The sequence below is a fragment of the Gobius niger genome, assembly GCF_951799975.1.
Source record: "Gobius niger genome assembly, chromosome: 4".
Classification (NCBI taxonomy): Eukaryota; Metazoa; Chordata; class Actinopteri; order Gobiiformes; family Gobiidae; genus Gobius; species Gobius niger.
Genome location: NC_136855.1, coordinates 28755006 through 28781194, shown reverse-complemented (window position 1 = coordinate 28781194; position 26189 = coordinate 28755006). Strand labels below are relative to the sequence as shown.

General features: G+C 41.2%; 1 protein-coding gene across 7 annotated transcripts in view; it reads right to left on the bottom strand.

Moving 5' to 3' along the window:
* The window catches only part of akap13 (A-kinase anchoring protein 13), a 71419-nt gene that overhangs the window by 5349 nt on the left and 39881 nt on the right, over window positions 1-26189 (bottom strand). For 2 of the 7 annotated variants that reach the window (XM_079555875.1, XM_079555877.1), the window contains exons 11-33: window positions 23323-23453; window positions 21105-21442; window positions 20160-20207; window positions 18741-18918; window positions 18425-18527; window positions 17096-17138; window positions 16893-17004; window positions 12248-12395; window positions 10736-10803; window positions 10578-10644; window positions 10351-10495; window positions 9842-9954; window positions 9602-9748; window positions 8574-8824; window positions 8220-8345; window positions 7892-8009; window positions 6160-6408; window positions 6009-6085; window positions 4702-4883; window positions 2303-2385; window positions 2015-2203; window positions 1281-1427; window positions 664-737 (exon numbers count right to left, since the gene is read on the bottom strand). In XM_079555875.1, the coding sequence (XP_079412001.1) occupies window positions 664-737; window positions 1281-1427; window positions 2015-2203; window positions 2303-2385; window positions 4702-4883; window positions 6009-6085; window positions 6160-6408; window positions 7892-8009; window positions 8220-8345; window positions 8574-8824; window positions 9602-9748; window positions 9842-9954; window positions 10351-10495; window positions 10578-10644; window positions 10736-10803; window positions 12248-12395; window positions 16893-17004; window positions 17096-17138; window positions 18425-18527; window positions 18741-18918; window positions 20160-20207; window positions 21105-21442; window positions 23323-23453 (3137 nt within the window). Of the gene's footprint in view, window positions 1-663; window positions 738-1280; window positions 1428-2014; window positions 2386-4701; window positions 4884-6008; window positions 6086-6159; window positions 6409-7891; window positions 8010-8219; window positions 8346-8573; window positions 8825-9601; window positions 9749-9841; window positions 9955-10350; window positions 10496-10577; window positions 10645-10735; window positions 10804-12247; window positions 12396-16892; window positions 17005-17095; window positions 17139-18424; window positions 18528-18740; window positions 18919-20159; window positions 20208-21104; window positions 21443-23322; window positions 23454-26189 lie in introns of all 7 variants that reach the window. The other 5 variants (XM_079555873.1, XM_079555879.1, XM_079555876.1 and 2 more) reach the window with 4 other exon arrangements.

Genomic DNA, 26189 nt, shown 5'->3' with positions numbered 1-26189 from the left:
ACAAGAGCGCAATCAGTAATGCATGCAGCTCCACACATTGATGTTTTGGATGGGCAATGAAATCACAGCTGTGGGTGTGCTAAATGCAATTATACTGTAGGTTAAAAAAAAGATCTGTACATACACTGCTGCTCCAAACCTAGAATAGCAATGAACCCCATTTGAAGAATTTTATTCAAGTTCAAATGTATCTATTTTTAGCTCCGGCCTTTAACACTGATACAATATTTACTTAACATACCCAACATTAACAGCCGACAAGTCAAATACTGGTTTCTGTCAGAGCTAGCGGCACTATTTCTGTCACCACTTTTCCGGCCATGTTTTTGCATACATATTTAATTAAGGGAAGTTTGTTTTTAGAGGTAATGGCTCCGCATTTCACACACTCATCCCCTTCAATGACACTGAGGCAGCCTGTCAGGTGCACTGGGCAACACGGGCACTTGGGAACCCTTTGTCGAGATATTGAGCAAGGTTCATGTTTTAGGTTGATGGAGGAATTCTGAGCACACGCTGGACATCCTCACACGAGGTGAACACGCAAATTCCCTGATTATAAAGGCACTACTTCATCTGGGAATCAAACCCAAAACATTCCGGATGTGAAATGAGAGTGAAAACCAGTGTTTCTAGGTGACAGGTAATTGGCTGTTGACATACCTTCTTTAGCAAACTATCAGATTCTGTCCTGCGAAGATCCCCTGTTGTCTCCGAGCTTTCATCTTTGACTCCACCTGATATGGAGAAAACAAAAAAGAAAGTAAGGAAGGAAAGAAAGAAAGAAAGACAGAAACAGCAATCTTATTTATAAACCAAAATTGTGGGCAGTCGTTTCTATAACGACATATCTAAACTGGTCTTATGAGCCAATAATGAGTACATGTAACAACACATGAGTAAATAAATATAGATTGATATCATGCTTTGTAAAAAGTCTATAGGCTGAATGCTCAGCTATGATTGATGGCATTTAGCTTCATATTTGCCGTCATGCCACTATTCTACTAGGAAACAAGTTCAGTTGTTTTGCCCTCGGCCACATCTCCCCCAGGAAGCATCAGCTCCTCTCTGTTTTATCTGTCTACACAGAATGGGGCCATTATGGGTTACTCCAAGGCTGGTGCTGCCTGCCTTACGGCCTAAGAGAAGAATGGAAAACAAACTGTGTACTTAGTTCACTCATTCTCAGTGGTTGGTGCTTTTCCACCAAGATTCAAGGGCAATAGAAGGGCAGCATCAACAGCTGAACAGCATATCCAAGAAAGTAGTCAACTCACTTTTACTGTTGTGCATCTGGTGGCTGTCAAAGCCTCCAAAGGTCTCAGCGCGTCGGGGCAGACAAACTGGCCCCATAGCTCCTCCCTCCTGGATACTGGCCATGGCCCCTCCTAGACTGCCATTCACCAGAGCCTGTAATGTCTCCACTGCACACAGCACACAAGCATGTGCGGGTCAGTAAATGAATTAAACAGGCTAACTGTGTTACAGTGCAGCCCTGCACTCATGAGTCCTCCCAGGCACCTCTGCTTTCAGTCTGCCATGAGAGCCTGTTGCTAAGCAACAATTGAAAATACATTTATTCCTCAAAAACAAAGTTTTTAATGTCTCAATATAGCCTGAGAATATCATATGAAATGTTAAATAAACACCAGATGTGCACAGGCACAACACACAAGACATGACCTGAGACAAACAGAAGCTGGAAATTCAACTGAATCTGAACTCAGTGAAAACTTTAGGCTTAGAATTGAAGAAACAGTGGCTTTCACATATAAACTAATAACAATCACTGCTGCGGGCTGTGGATGATCCCGGGAAGTGTGATTTTTAGTGTAGCATTTTGCCAAAATACATCTAATGTCAAAATATGTTGTGTTGTGTTCTGTTTATGGCCGTGTGGACAGGTTGGAGGATACTGCCGATAGTTTGTATCCAAGTTCAATTACTTGTGTTCATATCAACATCCCCAAAAGAAAAGGCACATTTTGGAAAAAGATAAACTCGGCCTTACCTTCTTGAAGAGCGTCTTTCATGATGGCTGCCCCCCTGGGTGGCTCCTGGCTACAGTCTGACCTGAAGAATGGTTCCACCTGCCGACGGGCCTCCTCTGCCAAGTTCAAACCCTCCCACATGCCCCTGAAGAGGCGCACCTTCTCCTCCAGCAGCAGCAAGATCTCTGAGTCCTTCCGCCTCAGCAGTTCTGAACCAGGGAAGCCATTGGAAAGACACAAAACGAATATATTAATCACAACGGTGAACAGCTGTTGTGCAAGGAATATCCTTAGCAAAGCTTTCAGACCTCTCATCTCTCGGGCTTTGGTCTCCATTTGTCGCTTGTCTTCTTCTGTCTCGCTAGGAATTCCTTCATCCTCATCTTTCTCCCTGGAAGAAAAAGTAAATACTGTATTAAAATCTTCTTTTGCTCAGATAAGTAACTTGGAACAACTAGAATGTGTAGTATGTAACATTTTGGTGACATGGTACATCAATATACATTCAAGAACCTGTGCCTTATGTATAAAATTGAATAAAAGAAAAGATTTTGACAAGGACAGCCAGACGGAGATGCAGCAGACCTGTTTTGTTTACGGCTTCCTACGGCCTGCCCATAGCTTGATCTCAATTTTGTTTTGTCAGAAGTCAGAGACAACACGAGGCGCACCCCTAAATCTGTCTCCTCCCCGCTGGCTGCCGAGGAATAATCCCCTGCTTATAGACTGCTGCCCTTGAAGCCAATCCAGCATTAGACTGTCCCTGAGTACATCCTATCCCCAGGTAGAGGAGTGCTAATCTTCCTGACAGCACAGTGCTCAGTCCCAGCTTACCATATATTACTATCTACAAACCAGGCCTGGGTCTAACTCCTGGGTTACAACCAAGTCAACTACCCAAGAAAACTGAGAATGTAACATATAAGGCAGCATTATATAGTTTGGGCAGCAGCTATGTTTTAACATAATAACAATAACGGTTATTTTGAGATCACATGGTCACAGATCTTGAAAAGGTTTCCTCAGTCAAAAGGAACATCTGGTCTGGATGCAGTAGATGGAGGGACACGTGATCAGTGGAGCTCCACTTTTCCACAGGAAATGACGTCACCTCTGCAGGACAATGCGAGGAGTTTAAGCTAATCCAAACTAACCCCCAACCTAACCCTAACCTTAAGGACAGTGGAGTGTATGAAAGGCGTTTTATTGAGATTAAATTAAATAAATGACTTGGGGGTAAAAAAAAGTGGAACTGATGTCATTTCCGGTGGAGGTCTGATCGCGTCACTTTCCGTCAACTGCAGCCAGATGCTTCTCTTTAGTCCTCATGCTGACATTTCTGCGATACCACCCCCTAGTGGGGCGACTCCAAAAGGTTTGCTACAACATGGAAACCAATGTGGATTTGCAAGTTAAAAAGATTGTTATGGGCTGTATGGACAGTGACCCAGTAGCCCATTGTTTCAAAAAAACAGTTTTCTCACATGACAACTGAGAAGATTGAAAAATTATTAACCACGCTGTTTCTATTAGATCTATTGTAAAACTGTTAGCTTCAGGCTTTGAGTGACAGGCCCTGGAGCACAGTGGAGGCTTGTTGCTGCTTAGCCCGCCTCACGGGGGCGGAGTTTCCCACCTTTTGGGCTTTTTTTTTGGAACATGCTCTGTTGAAGGAGACTGAGCTGTCATTATGGATTATCTCTCGAATGGAGTAATGAATGAAGATGGGGATGAGTGAGCAATGACGTTCTAATAATATAAGTCTATATTCTGGAAGCGGTGGTCAAAGCCAAAGACTAGATGAACGGTACTTAAGAGGGGTGAATATAGCCAACACTCATATACCTGAATATGCTAATGAAAGATTCATAAGCAATAAACTACAGCATATACCCGAAACAACAGAACTTTGATTATTTTCATGATACAGTCATGATATTTAAAAAGACTCTTCGTAATACCTAAAATAGCCGGTCTGGTTAAGATTGTAAACTATGCTGGTTACTGGGGATGCATCACTTTAAAAAAAAGCCTCACTGAAAACACAACATTTCTTTGCAGTTCTTCAAAAACAGTGAAGAGTGCCTTGCTATGTGCGCCTTGTTATTTCTGTGCAGTCAAAAAAAAAGGCCCTTCATTAGCATGTGTGTCGAAACGCGTAGGCTGTCCATGCTAATAAAGGACTTTTAAGCCCTTTATTAGCATGGGACTTTTTTTTTTCTCGCCTGCACAGAAATAACGAGGTACACATAGCAAGTCGCTCTTCACTGTTGTTGAAGAATTGTACTGGCCTCCCGTGGATGACATTTGATTCGAACATACATAGTGGATCTGTTTGATGCGCTCACATACGTCTATTCTTTTTGTCTTTGCAGCATTTTACTTTACAGTGACAGAGGGCTACACTACACCTAGGAACCTGCGCAGGTAAGGGACGCCCATTTTTCATAGACTTTAAAAAATAAAACATCAACATGCAAAAGGCTTTTATAATTGTTTGTTTATCTGTTCACATTTCAGATAAATCTTTTCAGTCTCAAAGACCTTAGAGGAAAACAACAAGTTGATTAATTGCTGTGATGGCAGTATTTTTGCTTTTTACATTGCAATATTGTGACATATTTAATAGCACACCATTTTCCTTGGTTAAAAAGGAATCGGACAGTCGTCAAGAGAGAGCAAAACAACTGACAAAGTTTTGACTTACATTGACTGCATAGCTCCCTGTATGTGCTGCATCCAGCTGTTGCGTTCTTCCTTGGAGCTGGCCAACACTTCCATCATCTCCGGCTTCTCGATGCCCGCTGTGATGAGGAAGAGGCCGCGCTCCTCGTTGGCCACCTCCCGCACTATGAGCTTCTGGAGGGAGACGACTGTGGAGCGCTGGTCCTGTCGAGGGGAGAGGCAGTTCAGTTACAGGCGACGGGCAGGACATGGGAGAGGACAGTGGGGGGGGGAAGAGAACGCAGATGATAGTGGGAGGGCTGAGGGGGGAGGAGTGAACATGGATGGATGGCTGCGCTGCACAGAAAAGAACACTGCTTATTGATTTTCTGGTGTATTTGGAATCTCATGGCCTCAACTCGGTAGCATGTGTAAAATGGGACTTCAGACTGATTTCCCCATAAAAACAACACTGGTCCTTATGTAACTACTACTAACTGTGAACTTGTTTGTAAGATGAATATCAGCAGAGAAGCCTCTTGACCTCATGGTTTGTTTTTTCTTATCTTAAACATTGTTTTCATAAATTTGTTCAGGGCGAGTTCTGATGTTCTGAATTCTCTTATAAAGGCCTGTCACATAATAACTGTATTGACAGTTCTTTTTTCTTATATTTCAATGTAATACTGTAGCTTTCACCGAGGTAAATTGCGTGAAAAAATTGGTTTGAACTTGTGCATGATTTTAAATTTAGATGGATAGATGAATAGATAGATAGACAGACAGACAGACAGACAGACAGACAGACAGACAGACAGACAGACAGACAGACAGACAGACAGACAGACAGACAGACAGACAGACAGACAGACAGACAGACAGACAGACAGACAGACAGACAGATAGATAGATAGATAGATAGATAGATAGATAGATAGATAGATAGATAGATAGATAGATAGATAGATAGATAGATAGATAGATAGATAGATAGATAGATAGATAGTTATCGACAGGCCTACTCTAATAATAATGATCTAACAACACTTTCTGCATCAGGATCAGTTTACACTTGTGGAAGCGTTGCATGCAAGAAAACCCAATGAAAACCTTTACAACAAATCACAGAAAGGGTAGACGCCCCTGGTCATAGCAGCTTTATTAGTTCCAGGTAGCACTGCTGCACAATAACCTGCTAATGCTAACAATGCCATGGGTGGGATAGGAAAACGTGACAGCATCACTTCTGATGTGTTTTTTTTAGTGCAGGGAAGCAGTGGGAGTCAAGAAGTAATGAAAGAGAAAGTCAGTAGCAGTAAAGAGAGGAGGTGTGTGGAAAAGGGCTTTTACCAGCATGGCAAAGATATACTTCTGGTCCTTCTCTTGGAGGAAGACAAAAACATCTGATAGAAGTAAAGCATGGATTTCTGTGGACACAAAAACAAGTTATTACACTACTCTACATTCTAATGAGTGTGGAAGAGTAATATCTCTTGCCCACCTTTCAGTCTTCCTTGATTGTTCTTCAGCTGTAGTGCTCCATCGTGAATCAGCCGCCTTCTTAGTAGATCCTCCCTGGCAAAGATCTGCCCGCTCTTCATCATCATGATGGACTTGGTGTCCATGCGGCTGTGGAAGTCTTTCAGCCGTCGCCTCTTCTCATGCTCATTCACCTTCCCATCCACGGCAGCTGTCACCTCCTTTACCAAACGCAGAGCCTCAGTCAGGTCGTCGAAGTCTTCGCTGTCCTCTGTCAAAGTAATGAAAGTTTGGAATTAAAAAGGTCCACAAAATAATATCCATTTTAGTTTTGCATTTGACTTGTTATTTATATCAAAACATTTGCATAACATTGAGATAGTTCATTATTAAAAAAAATATATTATTTGAAATTGATGGGAGCAACACATCTCAAGCGGCGACAAAACTCATTTCAACACAGCTTTAATCTGCTTAAATTATAATAACATAACGACTATCTCAAAAATGTGTTGCAGCCATCAAATATTTGCACCAGTATTTTCCACAATCACTATTTAAATACTCCTTCAAACCAAGCCACTTCACTTAAGCATGGTAGAGCAGCACATTTAGGGAGGTGTTTATGCAGAACAGGTGGTGCAGAGAGATTCCAATGTGGCTTTAATTCGCCCGCATTTCCATTTTGCAGAGACCACCTCCTCAGTGTATTTTTAAAAGCCTTAATTACACACAGACTGCTGTAAAACCAGACAGTTTTTGACTACAGATCCACAGCAGTAAATGATTAGGTTACTTTAAAACTGTCTTGAGTGCTTTGAAAACCCCCTCTTTGCTACCTTCTGAGTTAACCGCTGATTTAAATTGTTTCTACCATAACAAAAGGTATCACATACACTGTACACTAGTCTCTGCAGTGTTATCTCTGGTAAATGCTCCCTACTTTCTGAACAGATGGACTACGCATATACACTCCCCCAAAGTCCAATCGTCATCTTCTTGGCTGTTGCGCCGCAGCGTTCATAACCGTCAGAACACTATTTCTCCCGGTGATTGCGCTCTGTTATTTCCTCTCAGTGTACACAAGAGTTGGCAGGAGGGCGTCTTCTTAAGGCACCTTTGAGATTAAGTCAGTGCTCCTCCGTCCCACATACAACTACTATAAACAGGCTTTGGGGAAGGATTAGAGTGAACGTACGCAGGAGCAGGCTCGAGATGCTTCCGATCAGATATAAAGTTGCCGTGAAAGAAAATCAACTCCTCGAGGTGCGTTTGATAAATTATATTACAAGTGCCAATCCATTAATCCAATGCATGCGACTCACGCAGCTGCACTGTTTTTTCTTCTTATTTACTGAGATGCATTTAAAGAAGTATAATAGATGTGGTTACCCATCTTTAGTTATATTTTAGGGTGTGTATCTTTAAGTTTTAATATTTTATCCTGGTCTCATTCTGTCTTCGTTTTTCTCTCTGGGAAGCAAGTGTAATTTATCCACTAACTGTGAAAAAGTTAATTTATTAAAAAGAGTCTTCTGTCTTAAATCTTACCTTTGGTATATTTTTAGACATTGTAAAAGTGATCGCTTAGGAGTGTCCTACAGACTTGAGCTCACTGCTACAGATTAATTACAAAGGCTTTTATTGAGCAAAAATAATAGCACGTAATTGGTTTTATTTATCTCACTTTTCTGTTTCACTGTTTGTATTTGAACAATATGAAGCCAGCTGGTGCACTCCCACACACAGCTCACCTTTGGTGTGCTGCAGCAACCTCTGAATGAGTACGGGGTACTTTGTTATCCTCTGGGTCACCAACAAGATGCATTCTGGGATACCAAGCCTCCGCACTATGCTGCTACTCATCTTCTTCTGTAAGAGAAAACAAGTCATTGAGTATAGCAGGCCAGCAGAAAAAACAACAAGTTCATTTATTCTAAACTATCCTATTGCTGCAAGAAACACAGTACAACATGTTATACGTTAAGTACCACAATACAACCAAAATACACTCTTAGCATGTATAGTCAATATTAGTGTAATATTGAATGAACAGAGTGAGCCGTTTAAATGAAAACTTACTTTTATAACAGTCTTGAACCGCTTGTCTTTTGTCAGAAGATCCTTGTAAAAATTGACAGCTTCGTTGTGACAGCTGCAGAATTTCCCATAGATCCTTTTCATACTTTCACCATTGGATCCTGAGAACTAAAACAACAGAGCAAAAAGGGCATAATTAACAAAGCAGCCAACACTGCAGAGGAGGAAGAATTCAACTTTGTATCTCAAGCCTTTCACTGATTTCTTTGCAAATATATACATGAAGAATTCGGTTGGAGTCGCGGCTAGCAGTTTAACTTTAACTTTCTCTCTATTACGCTGTCCAACAGGGGCAGGACTCAGGCACAACAGCTTTAAAGTGAGTGTTTTCCATACCTGACTGAGCACGATGTCTCCTATACTGCAGATGACGAGCCCTCCCTCAGTGGCCTCCTGCTGACAGGACCTCCTCCGCTCCAGCAGTCGCAGCAGGAACTGAGCATGAAGCTCCAACAGCTCGTCCAGGGCCGGGAACAGTCTGTCCAGTGTCTGCGTCTCCAGCTGCAGTTCCTTCTGCAGACCCTTACTGTACACCTCGGACAGGATCCGCAATGTCCGGATGTGGTGCATTTCTGTCTGCATCAGCTCTGCAAGTCCAGGAACAGTTGTTTTTACAGAGTTATGTGAGACTTAAGCACAAACGCTACATAGACGTCCACAGTAGAATGAAAAACTGAATTTACATATTCCTTATATTTAAAACTTCCTGTTGTGACAATAATAATCAGTATTCTTAATCAATGTGATACAATAGAAAAAAATATGGTAATTTTGAAAACCCTGCACTTCAATCAATGCTCTGATTTTTGTACTTCGACATCCTGTAGAGTATAACACAGAGTTATGTAATTCATTTAAGCTATTGTATTTGTAAATGGGAATTTGTATATTCTTTAAAGGAAAAGGCCACCGTTTTTGCATACTGAGATATGTTCTTATCTTGGCTGAGACAAGTCGAGTCCCTGTTTGGTCTTTTCGTGTGCACTCAGTCACGTGAAAATACCGAACATGTTGTTCGTATTTAGCTTCTCCTCCCCTCGTCAATGGGGCCAAACGGAAGTGAAGCTAGAAGCGATCAAGCTCTTCCATGTTTTCCTTATTTAAGTAGTTACACGATCCAAGTATAGTCACACAAAATTAAACATGTTAATTTTCTAAGCGTAATAATACCTGGAGAGTCTAAATGCTAAAAACACATTTGGTGTTTTTACGTGACTGAGCGCACTCTTATCAGCTCGTCTAAGCTCAGGTAAGAACATAATTCAGTATACCAAAACGGTGGCCTGTTCCTTTAAGTCTATGATAGTAAAATATCTAGTATGTTTTTTGTACTTAAAGGTCTAGTTTATGTTCACTGTTCATACCGTAAATGATGTCTTGTCTTTTGACAAGGTCTTTGTTGAGTTGTTGCAGAAACTGCTGGTCCACTCCTAAACTCCACGAGTCTGCCTCTAGATCTTTGGCATCGGGCTCAAACTCCCCCATCAGCTGACCGTCCATCATCTCTGTCCCTGTGCACACCACACAATGCAGAGTTATGTCTGTGTGTTTTTTAAATAATAGTGATTTTCTTTAGTGTGATGGAAATGTGTTGGAGTGCAAACCTTCATCTGTGAGAGACTCCATGGACTCGGTGACTTGGTTGGTCCTGTTCAGAGAGTCGGTGGACTGGGAGAGGTAGCGCAGGGTGCGTATAGGGATTTCGTCAAACGCCGGACTGTAAAGAGGAAGACAAATTATGTCAGTATAGACTGCACAGTGCAAACAGTGGGTTCAGGAATACTCCTCGAATTATTCATATGCTACTATGCTGAAATCTGATACCAAAGTTATTCAAATTGGTATTTGATCAGTACATTTTAACTTCAGCTAATATAGAAGATGCAATTGTCTGTACTAGAGGCAATGAATGTAATTTACCACAGACATTAACTTTTTATGAATCTTCCAAAACAGCGCAGCTACGTCGGAGTAATGTAATGGGTCTGCAGATTTTGTACAGGGTCTTGTATCACTATGAAATTGTAGTTGTTCTTACCCCATATAAGAGATTTGATTGGCTGCTAAAAAAGAAACTTAAGATCTCTAAACTTTCTGAATCCACACGACTTACCCAGCAATGTTGCTTATGGACAGACTTTTAGAGAGATTGTTTCCATGAAACATAAGGCTAGTGTGTCTCCGAGATGGGATCACGAGGGAGGAGTGGTCTTCGGGGGACAAAATGGCTGACCAGGGACGTTCCCTTGTAGCACCAGCTAGAACAAAAACACAATGAATAAAATATATGTGTAGTGCTTGGTAGAAAACAAATCGGACTAGTGTTGATACTGTACGTACATTTGTTTCTCATTGTGACTGTTGGGAAAGAGCTTGAATCTGGTAATGTTAACTGTTGTTTGGGCAACTAGGAGGAAAAATACGAAATAATTAATTTGACCAAACAAAAATAATAGAGATAATAGAAAAGAATGCTCAAGTTTAAGAGCTAGAGATACCTTCATTTTCACCTTGGCACATACAGGCAGACTGTCTCGGCAGCCTTTGTGGACGGAAGAATTACAATCTGGAAAGAAAGCAAGAAAACCAGTGAGTGAGTTTTCCGAGGATGCCGTGGGGGTGTTAGGCTTGACTCAAAACTCCGGCGAGTTTTCCTTGCCAGTCAGGAAGCTCTACCAGCCCACTAATGAAAGCCAGACCGAGGCATGGCATGTGATGCAATCGAGGAGTAATACTGCTGCTGGACATGCAGGCCAGAGGGTGACATAAACACTTGAGCGCATGGGAAAGTTTCATTCGAATAAACATCCCCCACGGCCCATGTGGGAATAATAGTTATCACACACAGTATCTACGAAATGAAATTTGCCCAGTTTCCTACATGAACACTGTATTCTGGTGTTGTAAACCCACTATTTTAAGGTTAAGGTTGCAAACAAGACACATGTAGTTGCACTGACTCAGGGATGGCATGCAAACTCCACAGCAAGTCAAGACTCAGAGCTCAGCCACCCTGCCGCCATTTTGCTTCAATTAATTTATGTAATTAATCAATAATTTCTGGGTATCATGTTATATAATAGGCATGCATTGTGCTCAAATTAGGATTTGTAAATGTGTAAGTGCAAGTGAATGCCAGCCAGACATCTGCAGGTACAAATCTCTCTCTGGACAGCCAGACCCACAAACAATACAAAGCAGGTAGAGCTGTTTTCCAGATCGACCAGACTTTGGCAGATTGTAATAGCTGCAGAATTACTGAGATCCATTACTGAGCCGGTTTCTCCTTTTGAGGCTGTTTCTGGTGTTGCGCCAAATACTTGTGCAATAAACTACATCCTCTTTATGGGTACGGCTGCTGCTTTAGTGGAAAACAATGTGGATTTGTTCTAAAGTGTCCGAGGGGGAGACAGAGGTGACCCTTCAGTTTCAGGACTTCTCAGGTTAAGATGAAGCATTAAATCATTCTGCATCCAAAAGAAACACAAAAAAGCACTCTTAAAATTGTAAAGGATTCTGAAGGACTTTTTTTTTTTAACTGTCTGGAAGAAATGCATCATATGTTGATTTTACTCAACTGTAAAGGCTGCTATATGATATTTTTTTTTGGGGGGGGGGTTTGTGCGATACCTGTCTTGAGTATCGCCATAACGTTATAATTGTGAAATTGTATTGAACTTTTCCACAAATGTTTCAAAAGCAAAATGTCTTTTTTTTTTTTTCATCAATTTGTGTCAAAACAAAACAAGGGGAATGCAATGTGGGAATGCCGACCTAACAATTGCCTTAAGTTCAGATCCTGTTGCATCAATGTGTGTCTTTCTTTGTTATCAATGTATTAAATACATGGGAGCTTTATGTGTTCAAAATTATAATTAATTTCTGTTTTATGAAAGAAGCACGACACTTAATGGGCCTTAAATAGCCTTTAACAACAGGAGATCACTGTGGTAGGTCATACAATTGTTTGATGCACACAAAAGAATGAAATGTTCATATAAGAGACTTACATGTGCAGAGGTAAGCCTCTTTGCTGGTAAATGTCTTATTGCACTGGGAGCACTGGGTGGACTGGGACAAGCACACCGATGTGAATGAATGACCATTTGTCGATTTCTTATCCTTTTCTTTGCCCTCCTTCTTCTCACGTTCCTTTTCCTGCACAAACAAAAGAGAAGAGGTAAATACATTATATACATTATCAACTGTGGAATAAATGCTTGAATACGTTCTGCATGGGTGGTTTGAAGCGCTGGAGACCAGCGATATCTTTGAGTCCCAATTTGACTCCAGCAGAGCTGCATTATTAAACTGATCTGCCACACAGCATGGGCTGTGCATATTAAGTGATGCATTATTTATGCTGACAACAAATTGGCTCATTAAAAGACCATTTTAGATGCTTATTTTGAGACTGTATTTATTGGTTTGTTTTTGGTATCACACACAGACTGCTGAATGCATAAAAGCTAGGCAATATTGTGAAATATAACGTCAAAAACAATGCACGTTGCTTTCTCATTTCTAAACATAAACATTATTAAAGTTTATATTGACATTATGGCTTTGAATAAATTGCCAACTCGGAAACACTCGCATTGTAGCAATAATCTAAGGTACATTATGCTCAGGATTGAACAGAAAAGCAGAAATTAAATTTTAATTTAAATTGACGGGTCACAACTTTGAAAGGATGCAAATATTTATTGCCACTACTGGGCAAACAACTAAATATCTTTTATCTGCCAACCCAACAGATTAAACCCATAGAAGCAAGTTCTGAAATGTATGTGATTCTTCTATTTGTTTAATGTGCCATGTTTCAATCTTCTTTAAATCTTTAAAAAAAAATCTGATCTAAAAGTGCTTATTTGTCCAAAATCGATCAGCCCCACTGAACAGTGTTTTCACTAACCAGCCTCGTTTTTCTTGCATGTAAGCAAGGAAATATGTTGGATCTATGTCTATTGCTTTATTGGAGCCATGCAGTCTAGAAATACAAGTTTGACCTTTTCATCACGAGGCAGTCTTCCTGTAGCTTCGCCAATAGCTGACAAAGATCTTCAGTTGTCGGTCAGATCTATACACTGCCCTTAATCACAAGCCTATAAAGCACTTCTGAAAAGAACAGAGCCTTTGTATTCTCTTTGACATCACAGCGTCTCCACCCGAACCCGAGTGAGATGGAAAAATGGAGTTTCCAGTCTAGTTTTAATGACCAACTTTGAGCCTCTTGGTTTGCGCCAGCCACAGACATACGAGATCTTATTTGGTTCAGTCACTTAACATAACTTCAGGCTGACTGCACCACAGCGGCATTACACCACTGAGCAGTCATTCTCACTTCCTGCAACAACAATGTGTCATACCAATGGTGAAAAAGAAATTTAGACGAGCCCTACTTATAAACCCATTCCTTTAGTACATTAACTTTTCTTTTGGGGAAAAATAAAATGTTTATTGAACAAGTTTGAACATTTTTGTAGCTTATTTCTGTCGCCTGGCATTTCCATTACATTGTAGCGGCACTGGCAGGTTAATCTAGTGTGACAATCAAAAGTTAATCTGCTAGACATTTCGTTGAAGCGTGCTCTAATACACTGTGGCTTCCCTGGAAAAATAAATCGACTCGAGAGGGAACTGCAGTCACTTTGAATACAATATTGTGACAGAGTCCTTTAGTAGACTGGGTGCAGACTATTCTCTTACACCTACCTCCAGCCAACTCTTCCATCTGAGTGAAAAGCCATGGCTCCCAGTAAATCTCCTGTATACCATCCCTGGCTGCGGCTTCTGACAGGCTGCCACTACCACTGCTCAGGCCCCATCTGGGAAGCTTCAATGAGGAAGAGACTGGCTCGTTTCAAGAGGTGCTATTTCTGCTATTTGTGTGTTAAGTCGGATACAGGCAATGTGACAAAACTCTGCTAAGATCCTCTTTCTTGTAATCCAACTGTGGCGCTGTGGGTATGATGGAATACAGTATTTTGTTCAGTATGCTGTACCATACACACAGTATGGGTTCGGGAGAGGCGTAATTCAACATTTTCTGTATTGTGGTCAACTGACAATAAAGTCAACTTCAGTTTTACCCAAATCTAAAAGCTTACAGCCTATAGGGCCTCAATAGCATTTGAAAGCTAAGACCTACAAAACTGATCTAAATGGTTCTGTTTCCTTGCGTTGTTACAGTGTTTTCAGCGGATTTTTGCCACTTTTTCATCGCTGTTTTTGTCACTTTTTTGTTGTGTTTTTGTTGCATTTTTGGCATATTTTCATCACTTTTTTGTCACTCTTCTGGGGCTCTTTTTATTGCATTTTCGACACATTTTTGTAAATTTTTTATATTTCTTGTCATTTTTTTTGCAATGTTTTTGTTGTTTTTTTGGCACATTTTTGTAATTTATTTTATCGCATTTCTGTCACTTTTTTGTTGTGTTTTAGTCACTTTTTTGTGGCTTTTTTAATCACATTTTTGTCACATATTTGCCACTTTTTCATAGCTTTTTTTCTCACTTTTTTGCCACTTATTTGTTGCCCTTTTGTTGTGTTTTCATTCTCGTTTTCCTTTCATTTTTGTCGCAAGTTTGACGCTTTGAGTTTGAAAAGGGGAAATCATGGCAGGTTTACAGACTCCCCCTCCCAGTTCTGATGAAGCATGTACCTAAAAAGGGCATAAGGGCGGGATCTTCACTGTAGCCTAGGCCCTTGTGTGACGTGTAGCTCACGCTGCTCCAATGCTAACAGTCTGGCCCTCATTAGTACGAGATTTCAGAAATTTTTCTTACGAAAACCAGCCTGGTCTCCTTAATTGTAACTAACCCAGCGTTATCACAGAAAGAATATCTAGCTCTAGATAGTTCCCAAAAAATTGGGACCAGGCTTTAAAGTTGTTTTTAACATGTGTCTAAAGTCCAATGCTTTCCAATGGGAGACTAGCGGCGATACGGAGGTACTACAGCAATGGCGGCCCCTAGTGTCATTGTCAAAAAGCAGAGCAGCCAGCGGCCATTGGCCGTCATGCACAAGCTTGATATAGAATCTGCAGTTACGTGTAAGACCTGAGGTGGCAGTAGTCAGAATAAAATGACTGACTTGCATCTAGTCCCTTAAAAAAAAATAAAAAGGGAAAACGTTTGTGAATTTAGGTTTTTGGGCAACCAGAACATAACATTTTAAATGCCATGAAAGCAACCTATTAAAAATAACGTGCATAGAGCTCATGGTGCAAACACGATAAGTGCCACTGTATTTTAAAGGACAGTCCAAAGCTGGCGCCCCGTTAGGGCTGGGCGATATATCGATATTTAAGATACATCAATATATTTTTAAAAGAGATATGGAACTAGACCATATCGCATACATCGATATAGTCCAATTTGCGCTGTAATACTTGCTCCAGGCAAGCCACTGACCGGAGCTCTCTGCACTGCTCCCAGCGCCCCAGCCCCGCCCCTCCTCAGACACTCCAGCACTCTTCAACAAACATGGAGAAACATGTGGAGCGTGCGGAGGAGAGCCCCTTGGTTGGTAAAAGAAGAACCAGTAGCTCAATCATTTGGAGATGGTTTGGATACAAATTATCAGATGAGCAACAAAACCACGCTATACGTGGGGAGGCCCATGCAGCAGAAGTGAATGTAGTGGCGAGATATGGTGGCGATGTGCACTGCGCCATGTGCTTTTGTTTACTTCTCAGTCTAGTTAAGGTTTGTGGTAGATTGTGGATGTACTGTGAAAATATCAGCGGTTACAATGCTGCCACCACGAAGGACAATTGCTTTTCCCCTGCTAGCATTGCGTTAGCCGCATCACTCCATTCCTTCGCTGTTACACGCTCTGAACTCTGATGCACTGATCAACCTCCGGATTCACATAGCTGTGCCTCCACAGAGATGAAGGTGAGCCTGTGCTGCTTGTAAAGAGTAAAGAGTCGTTTGTGGCTTAGTTTAGGATGATTATGTTTGGGAATGTTTTGGATAAAGACAAGAAGTTATCTCAAAACCACTGATTAAAACACAATTAAATCAAGAGCTTTGCAGAAAAAATATCGGGATATATATCGTATATCGATATTGAACCTGAATATATCGGGATATGACTTTTGGTCCATATCGCCCAGCCCTACGCCCTGTTACCGGCCTCTGTCCCTTAAAGCTGTGCATGAGGTCAGAGAGGAGATTATACAACCACAGACAACTTTATCAATGTGTCAACTTCCTGTTCAGCCTCTGCTATGCCCTAAAGCCCAGCAAAAGTGCATACAACGCTATGTTTGACAACACGAAGGTACAGAAGGTAACACGTTTAACCCTAAGAATTACTCATACCATGTAGGAATGATTACTTGCATTTGAGTAACATTTTGACAAACCGGGGAATATATTGAGTTAAACCAAGCCAACTGGGAAATAAGAATGGAGGAAGTTACTGCGGACTTTAACTTGTAAGCAAGACATGTTGTCCTTGTTGCTATTTTTGTTTCTTGGGGGGGCTGATCTGAAGCCAAACCAAAGACACACAGAGCAGTTCCCAGAGTTTGTGCATATTGTAAATGTGAGGCCGGCATGACATCAGTGCTTAAAAAGGAAAATTAAATTGGACCAATGTAGTGATGAAAACATAGAAGACAAAGGAATACTGTGCATGCCGTACCCTGGTTTTCTTGTACATTTTGCTTTTGAGGTAGCTGAAGGTCCGGCCGACTTTGGTCAAATTTTTCTCTTCTGTGTCACTGCGCAGAGGGCCCGGCTCCTCCTCTGATATACTGCAACACACACAGTCAATTATTTTGATTAGACTTTTCTTTCTTGTACATTTTATACTTGAGAAAAAAGTTTTGGTGAAGTTGGACATACCTGTACGCTAGTGAACCTGAGGTGCTTGAAAATGACCGCATACCTGCAGCAGAATAAAACAGATTATTATACAGTATGTTCAAAAGGGTTACACACAAAATGGGTCGCTAACTTTAAACCTGCGCTGTTTTACTGCAGTTTTAAGCAATTGATAAAGAAATAAGGCACAAAAGAATACCCAACTGCATTGCAAACCTCAATACAGTTTTGTGAGCTTAGACTTTAATTACTCCTGGAAACTGGTTTGGAAGAAAGAGATAGAAAACATGCCAAATTCAAAAGCTCCAACACAGACTCCAGTAGTTTATGTCTGCTAAATAAAAAGTCAAAAATCAAAACGTGTAATTAAAACATTTTGTTGCAATTATACAGCGATGTACAGGCAAGGAAAAAAGGAAAATATTTATAATGTGGAGACTGTTATCCACAATGATGTAAAAAGTATAACATATTGTATGGATTTTTGCAACAAAAAAAAAGAAAAAAGAAATATATACGTATACAGGTATACATATTTCAGAGCTCTTAGGTATTGACGAAATGAAGTAGATATTTCAACATTTACTGACAAGGACACAAGTACCTTCTCTATTCTACAGAGCTTTAAAACTTTAATTTGACTGAATTTTTGTGTAAACAGAGTTTTAGAAAAATAAATCAAATATAAGATCCCGAGCATTGAGATCTTGAATCAGCAGAAAATTAATTGATTATTTTTGGTTGATTTTGAGGAATCTACAAAATATGAATTAAACTGGTACAATTGAATGATAGATATTAAAGAGTTATTACATAAACATTCTAGTAGAGACACTGAGGAATACTGAGAATCGGGCTCTGGGCTATGTTATGCTCTATCACGTGAGCCATGAAGCACATCACTAACACCTAATGGATAAAGTGCTAGTACTGGGCAGGGTAGAGTCTATAAGCATATTTCCTACATGGATTCAGTACTTACTGGTGCTATCCTCATCATCACTAGATGAAGATCCTGTATAAAATAGCTGAGGCTTAGACTTTGAGAGGATGGGGGAAATGTTGAAAGAGAAAGATATCCTCCTCTTACGTCTCAGGCATCCCACTGCTCGCAGCAACGGTGAGGAAACAACAACAGACATTTTTCAGTGCTACACTAACTTTACTATTTTCAAAGAGGTGAGGGGATGATGGGATATTTGATTGAAAATAAATAGATAAATAAAAAGCGCTATATGTCTGGCCCTGTACTGTACTGTTATCTTTTGAGAGAGATAAGGTTCACTCTGGCCGTCTAACACATGTTTGATGTAGATTAGATTGTTTTTGTTCGTTTGAATCAACGCTTACCATCAATGTCTCTGTGGCTGATGGCAAGCATTGATACAGATTTAGTGAGTGGCTGGGTCATGGGAGGACAGCTGTTTCGCATCGGCCGATACCGCTGTGATTTCTGCAAGACAAGAGACAAGGTGAAGTCAAGAGACGTGCACTCAATTTGAAAAGCATTAGATACAGACGTAGAAAGAGCAGAAGTAGAAAGAGCATTTGAGAATAGCAGGTCATGTTTTTGTTTACATAATTGTTCACAGATCCTGCCTGTTGTTGACAGGGCTTGGGTGTTATGAAATGTTTGCTGAAAAGAGGGCTAGAAGACATAAATGACCTGTTTGTCCAGTCTGCGTAGCTGCACCCTCTCCTCCGGCTGCTCAGTCAGAGACACCAACGAGCCCCTTTCATCGCTGCTGTGATGAGGCGCCCCTGAGGGCTCCAGGATCTGTGGGCCTGGGCTGGAAGAACCTCTCAGCTCCTCCTGCACTCCACTGAGCCCCTCCAGGCTGTAGCTGTACAGGCAGAATGACGTAGATGTTAGGGGGATGGCTCAAGGACGCTGCGAGCTTACACAATTTGTCGCTTCTTTCGGGACAGTAGCAAACCTCACACAGAAACACACACACAATTTGTCCCGCGCACTGTTTAGTCAGCTGAGTTATCACTGGACTCCGCAGCAGATTTACAGCAGAAGCAGGAGCAAATGACTTCCAACATCAGCATCAGCATAGAGAGCTCCAGACTTGTGATTTACAAACCCAATTACATCGATCTATGACGGGGAATAAGAGGCCTTAAAAAATCCAATACAATGATTATGGAGAGGAAAACTACAGCTACATTTCAGAATGAGCTATGCTACGTGACTGCGGCCCCTTAGTTCCAGGACAGCCTGGGTGATAGTTAAAGCTGCAGCAGTATATCTCTCTTATCTGCAGCCCTTGGCTTTGTATGGCACTCTATTATCCAGCAAATCATCAGTCCAATACATATCAGCATCAGTAACCCAGGCCCCACCGTGAGACCACCGTGAGGTGGTGATTATCACTGACCAAGCCTCAGGGCTCAGAAAGGTGATGGCTATATCTGTCATGTGGAGCCATACCTGTTATTACATTTTATTGTTGCCTTAAGGTCCTCAGCCTAGAAGCATGAATAAAAGTAACAACCGTCACAGCTTCTTACCATGAAGAGCTGCTGACTGACTGCATCGCACCAGATTTGCACACACATAATCATGCAAATCAAGCAGCATGTAAATATTCCCCGCTGAAAGTAGGCCATGTGCTTGGAGCAGAGCAAAACACAATCACACAAGCACACAGTACCTGAGGGGCCTATCTAATTTCACAGTGCCACCGCGGGGGCCATCAGGAGGGCAGCCACTCATGCTAACACGGGGGAGGAGGGGTTTGACAGGTCGAGATGGAGAAGTGCCAAGGGTGATGCACAGGTAGGACAACAAACATCACTGTCATGAGATGGTAACAATGCCTGGTTCAGGTCACTATAATATTTGTTAGTGTGAGTTTACAGATAATACACAAAATCTTGACAGAAACGTAAACAGTCACTTTGAGACATTTTTTTTGTTTTTACTTGCCATTGGATCTACAACTATAACCAAATTTTGATGTAAGAATAGAGTAAACATTTCTGTCTTCATAGTAGTATGGAGGGGTCGACCACAGAGGAACACGTCACAGAACAACTTGCAACACAACACAAAAGGATGAGCATGACTTATTGGTACCTTCTCCTGTACAACGCCGTCTTCCCCTGACCAGACCTACGCTTGATGCTGCAAATGATGAATTGCAAAGAGACAGGAAGTGCTGGGTCATACACAGAGTAAGGATTCATTATTTCATGTCAATGATGGGACTTCAATCTTTCCAGTGGGTGGAATATCTACTGCAATGGACATTAGCATCTGTGGGTTTGAGATGGATGACACTCAAAGAGAGACAAAGTGTCTTTTGTTCAGCAATTTAACAATGCATGAAAAAGCGATATTGTATATTTGACATTATGATCAAGCAATTTGTATCAGTTTTCTATGTGCCCAGGCAGTAGAGTCAAACACCATGAATTCAAGATAAGTGATTCAAACGTAGTGAACACACTGCGGTAAAGGGACATCCAGTAGTGGACAAAGTACTTGTTGTAGTATTTGAGGCAAAAAGTTGTATGGCAACATGACGTGGACAGTGGACAGTACATCTGCTCAGTGTATTCAATTGTATACTTTTTTATCTTGGAGCCTCTGCAGAAATGTAGTTATAAGTTAGAAAATGATGAGTACTGAACAAAAAAACTACCAATAAGTACTGATTCTCAGAAGCTCCATTTTGTTGTCTGCATTTAGTGATTGCTGTTATTATAAAAAGACAAATAAAGTTAACTCATATGTCACTGGTGTGTTCCTAAACAGAACACTAGCATGCTGAACTCATGTCTGTGTATGAGCACATCTGCACAGGTTACACAGTACATGGAGCTCCCTTCCGCAACCAGACAAATGGTAACAGCTGTTCACTACAGGAAGATAAATATGAACACGGCGCAGAGGGAGTGACACCAACATGCTACGGCACTGTACCCGCTAACACTGCTGACACCTGCTGTATAACGACAGACATGTGAGGGATGCCAAAACATCCACACGCGTTCAGAAAGATCAAACGTTTGCTCTCACCTGCGATGGTTCATCTCGGCGTCTCCAGTGTAGTTCTTGCCTGGGCCCCAGCTGTGGCGGCGCAGCGGGGATATGGAGCGGATGCTGTTCCGTAGCAGACAGGAGCGCCGCGGCACCTCTGTCACTCGGTCTTTGGCCTCCTCCTCGGCCTCCCCGGCCGTACTGTCCAGTGTGTTAGTCCCCGCTTTGAGACTCTCCTCTGGACTCCAGTGGCAGCCCAGGCCCTGGCTCCCCTCAGGGCTGGAGCTGGACGGCCCGATGCTGGCGCTGTCGTCTGTGGAGGAGCAGGAGACAGACACCTCGCTGGCACTGTCCCCTCCGGTCACTGCTTCATCGCTCTGTAGGAATGCAAAACATCTATCAGCTACACATTTGCCATCAAAAAGCCTTACAATTAAAATGATTACTAACAGAGATACAGTCAAAGCCTTATTTTATGCCTCAGCTTTCCATAGTGAGCAGTTGGTACTGTAAACCTGCAAAACTACTTAAGAATAATTTAAAATGAGATCCAAATGGTGACACTTAGAGAGATATTTCGGGATTTTTGACAAAGGGCCTCATTTCCTAGTTATCCTGAGAGTTAACTAGTAGTGGTAACTAGTAGCTTGCATTAAAACCTCTTCAAAATCATGGGGTAGTCCTCCAAACATTGCCATATCTGATTTGTAGAAAGCTCCTTTGTGAATTCCTCGTGTAGTAATGCCGGCCGCAGGTAAACAAACTACTGTAGATCCGGTAACCTAGCAGATCACTCCACCACTGCGTAGCTTACAACCAGTTGATGCTGCTCAAAGTTCTTTTAAATGCAAAATGGTTATATTTAAAAAAATATATATATATAACATATATATATATATAACACAGACATTTATATCGGTAGTCTGGAGTCTAGTGATTTGCCTCAGGTGCACTGTGCTTGGGTCAGACTGTTTTTAATGCAGGCGACTAGTTACCATAGACATGCACTAGCCTAGCACTAGCCTAGCACCATTAAACTCGTCAAATATAAGGACTGCATGAATAAGAAAAATTAAAAAAGTTAATAAAGTATCCCTTTAAGTCTAATTATCTACAACCACTTTATGGCAACTTCACCATCATCAGTCACATTTCTCTTAAATGACTACTGAAATGTTGGGACAATTCGATTATGACCCAAGGCTGATATGTAAGCAGGAGCTTTTTAGACATGTGGGAAAGACTCCTGCATGTGCAGCCACATTAAAAACAGTCCATTAATAGCTAAATGTAGGTGTGACTTTAACAGGCTTTATTGTGCTAGCAGCTGCAGTGAGCGCTGTGGATAAAGAAGCTTCTGTTGGAGGATGTGAATGAAAGATCGGCTTCATACTGCAGCCAGAACTTCCTGTGGGAGACCCAGAGCTGGGTTCATGTGTGTGAGCGGGTCAAAGGGGCTGAGCACAACGGCGCAGAGGCTATGAAGCGAGCTACTACAGGACAAGTTGATACAATTACAATTACTGTATGTGAAAAGAAATGTATTATTTGTTTGCAATAGTGTTATTCTCGTCAGGCAGTGCTTATACTCTCCACACAATTGCTGTTGCTGATATATAATGCTTTCCGCAGGTGACACGCTACTCATTTTTGTTTTTAACAGGATATATGATTAATGTCACCACCAGATCAAAGACATAGACGGTGAGGAGTGCGCACTTCTTGACTTTTACCATAGGGACTCTTGCTTTAAACAAAGCTTACAGCAGCAGGGAGCAAGGCACGCACTTGCCCAGCAGCAGCAAACAACTGTGGGTATTCAGCTATTTTAATTGTTTGTCGTTTCAGCCTCCGGATACAGATAAATTATAATTGAGATTGCATATACAGTACATAATCCCATAAGGACTGGTTTAAGGAAAATAGTTTTGTGCTTCGAAGTGCAGATTTGTGGATGGATGCCCCAAAAGTATGGTGACAAAAGAAACAATATAGACTTTTGAGAAGGTTTTACAATGACTGGACTGGTTTATTATTCATTCTTAAAATCATTCACATTGTTTGACCTTTTAACATTAGAGCTAAATAATGATTAACGCATATATCTCTTATGGGCTTTAGACAGAGGCGGCTTGATTGTAAGGCAGACATGTAGAAAAATGCAGAGTTCTCGCAAATATTCTTGAGGCGACACATGCGTGTACATCGCCTGTGGATGTTTAGGTCATTATGTATGTGCGCAGCATAATCGTCTGACCTTTCTGAAGTCGTATCCAGGCTCTGCAGTGATGAAGCTCTCTAAATCACTCCCGGAGTTTCTGTGATATGTGGGTGGGCAGCTTGAAGCACTGTTGGACCTGGCTGGCAGTACAAAGGACCGGGAGGATTCTGAAAGACAGAACAACACAGCATTGCAGGTTTTTAAAAATGCAAAAGTGAACACCCAAACAGCTCACTCGGTTTCAGGCTCTCCGCTGTAATACTAGCCTTTCTGTAGAGAGCACGGACTTGTGAGAACAGACATGTGAGAAGGTGTGAAAGCCAAGCAGATCAATGGAGAACTGTCCCGGCCAAAGCTGTTTGTGCCGGTGGGTAAACAATGGCTGCTTATGTGTTTTTGCATGTACCATTATGCACTATGGGGCCAATTAGAGGTGACATTTCTTGCTGCACTTCCTTTGACTTGGATTTCTAAACTAAGCATTCAGAAATCCAATTGTGCAGACAAGACACAGCATTTATAATTTATACCCTGTTTGTCGCAACTGAATATTTTGAAAGTCCGATTTTTATTTGGTACCAGAGACTAAGTTATTCATATTACTGCATGCGAATAGATTTAAAATTAGGAGATTCAGTTCACGGGCCACATTTTAAAGCAGTACTAAGTAACTTGTTTATCTTAATAAATCCTTTCCGTAATCCCTCTGGGGGTAACACAAGTGTTAATGGGATGATTGGGGGGTCATTCGTCTGCCCCCGGTGTCTCTGGCCAGAAAACCACAATTGCAACTTTGCTGCCTCCGGGTAGGTGCCACCAATACACAATAATGGAATCACGAAAAAGAAGCTTACAGGCTAACGGGGGGCTAGCGCCACTTAAACAGTATTTACAGCCAAGGAAAAAATGATCTCCATTGTGTAATTGGATGTACAACATCCCTCTCTCCCTTTGCCTTTTCTGTCAGCGTAGTATTTACTCTCACAGACAATTAATGAGTAACAAAACGCAATATGCTACGACAGCTGCAGTGGCGCTTATGGCCTCTAGGGGCATGAGTTACTTATATATATTAGTACTGCTTTAAACCAGAAGAGATACTGAAAGATAAACTCCTAACTATAATAAGTACCGGTATCACATGCATTTCCATTTGTAGAGACATAATCTATAGAGTTGGCATGTTTTATGGATAATAAGACCCAATGGAGACCGGATTTTTTTGTACTGCCAAAAGAAACAGTTCATATAATTTGCCAATGAAAAAAAAAATGATTTCAATTGAACTGTGATTAGTTGTGCAGATTTAATTTGCTTGCCTCAATATGAGATTGACTCCTTGCTCCAAAATATGAATATTTTTTTCCAAAACTTGTCTCCCTGCAAACCAATTAACTTATAAGAATAAAAATAACCTCATAAACTGCAAAATAAACAAAATCATTAACTTAAAATGTTATGATGACTTTATATAAAAGATGTATTTTTGAAAGACATAGTTGTGTTATTTTCATTTTTTTTCCTTGTAAGGCATTTCACACACCATGAACATGTACTGATAACATTCCGGCCTAAAGAGCAGGTCTGAGCCCTGATGAAGTACAGTGGGCTCACTCTAGCCCTCCGCCAAAAACAACTCTGTGACATCACTTGCCAAGTTTGTTATTATGCATCATTTCTGGAGTCTTTTTTAGCCAGAAAGAGGAAGTCAGTATTTTTTCCCCATGACCGTTCTAAGCAATTATGTCAACAAGAGGAAACGCTGTTGTGTTTTTTTGTGGGCGTGTGCACCCTCTATGTCTGGCCATCCAAACATTATGTTATAGGAGCAGACGCACAACAAAACTAAGTCTGTAAATTCTTGTTAACAAACCTAAACTGACATGAAGCTTCTGTCAGCAGCACTGGGAAGTGGGAAGTCCATTGGGCAGTGCAAGCCTTCAACACAACACATGAGCAAACACGCTTGTTGCAATGGGGTGACTGACAGGCAGCTATTGACCACTCACACAAGCCTCACAAATGCTCAAGTACATACTGATGGCTGCGTGGAGCGGCGGGGCATGACTTCGTGCTCCGAGAGGTCAAATGGAACATGGCTTAGAGGAAATGACTAGACACGAAGAATAAATGATGCCCTGAACAATGAGTAGGACAAAGCAGCTTCACATTACATTTGGAAGGCACATTTAGAGGGAAAAAACACTCTATTTGATCATTATGTTGCAATAATGGTATCCTTATGATACTGTATTTCAAAATCTTAATACAGTATTTTCCAAGTTAGTCTGTCAACAGCAACACTAAATTAGACGGGGAAAAAAGGAAGATGAGACCTTAACTGGCCATTTTAACTTCTTCACAACATTTTTTTTTACCATTTTAGTCTCTGTAAGGAACAAAAATAGAGATAACTTAGATGGAAGATCTCAACATCGCACTTAGATTTAATGGGCAGTCCTATTGTAGTTCTGAGAAAACACATAAAGTTCCTCTTTCAATTACATGTTTTTTCTAGCTATTTTACACTTCTGTATGCATAGTAGCAAATATATAATATACTTTACAATTTCTCCTCAACAGCACACTTTGAAAATGTGATCAAAAGCCAAATGTAGAACAAGACACGCTGAACACAAAAGACTGACCTTTGACCTCAGGACCAGAGACAACGTTTACACTGGAGGCTGGGGAAGCCGCGAGTTGATGATAAAGCATTTTAGACTTTATTCCACATATTTAAACTCCAAAAAGCCTGTAAAATCCACAGTTTAAGTGTCAGGGCTCAAGATGTAAATGTGTTTGAAGACTGGCTTAGATCGGTGGCAGATCTGAGAGACCCCGCCCCTCACACCTGTTCCCCAAAACTAGCAAGAGACTGTGAGCTTTGACAGCTGTCTCCC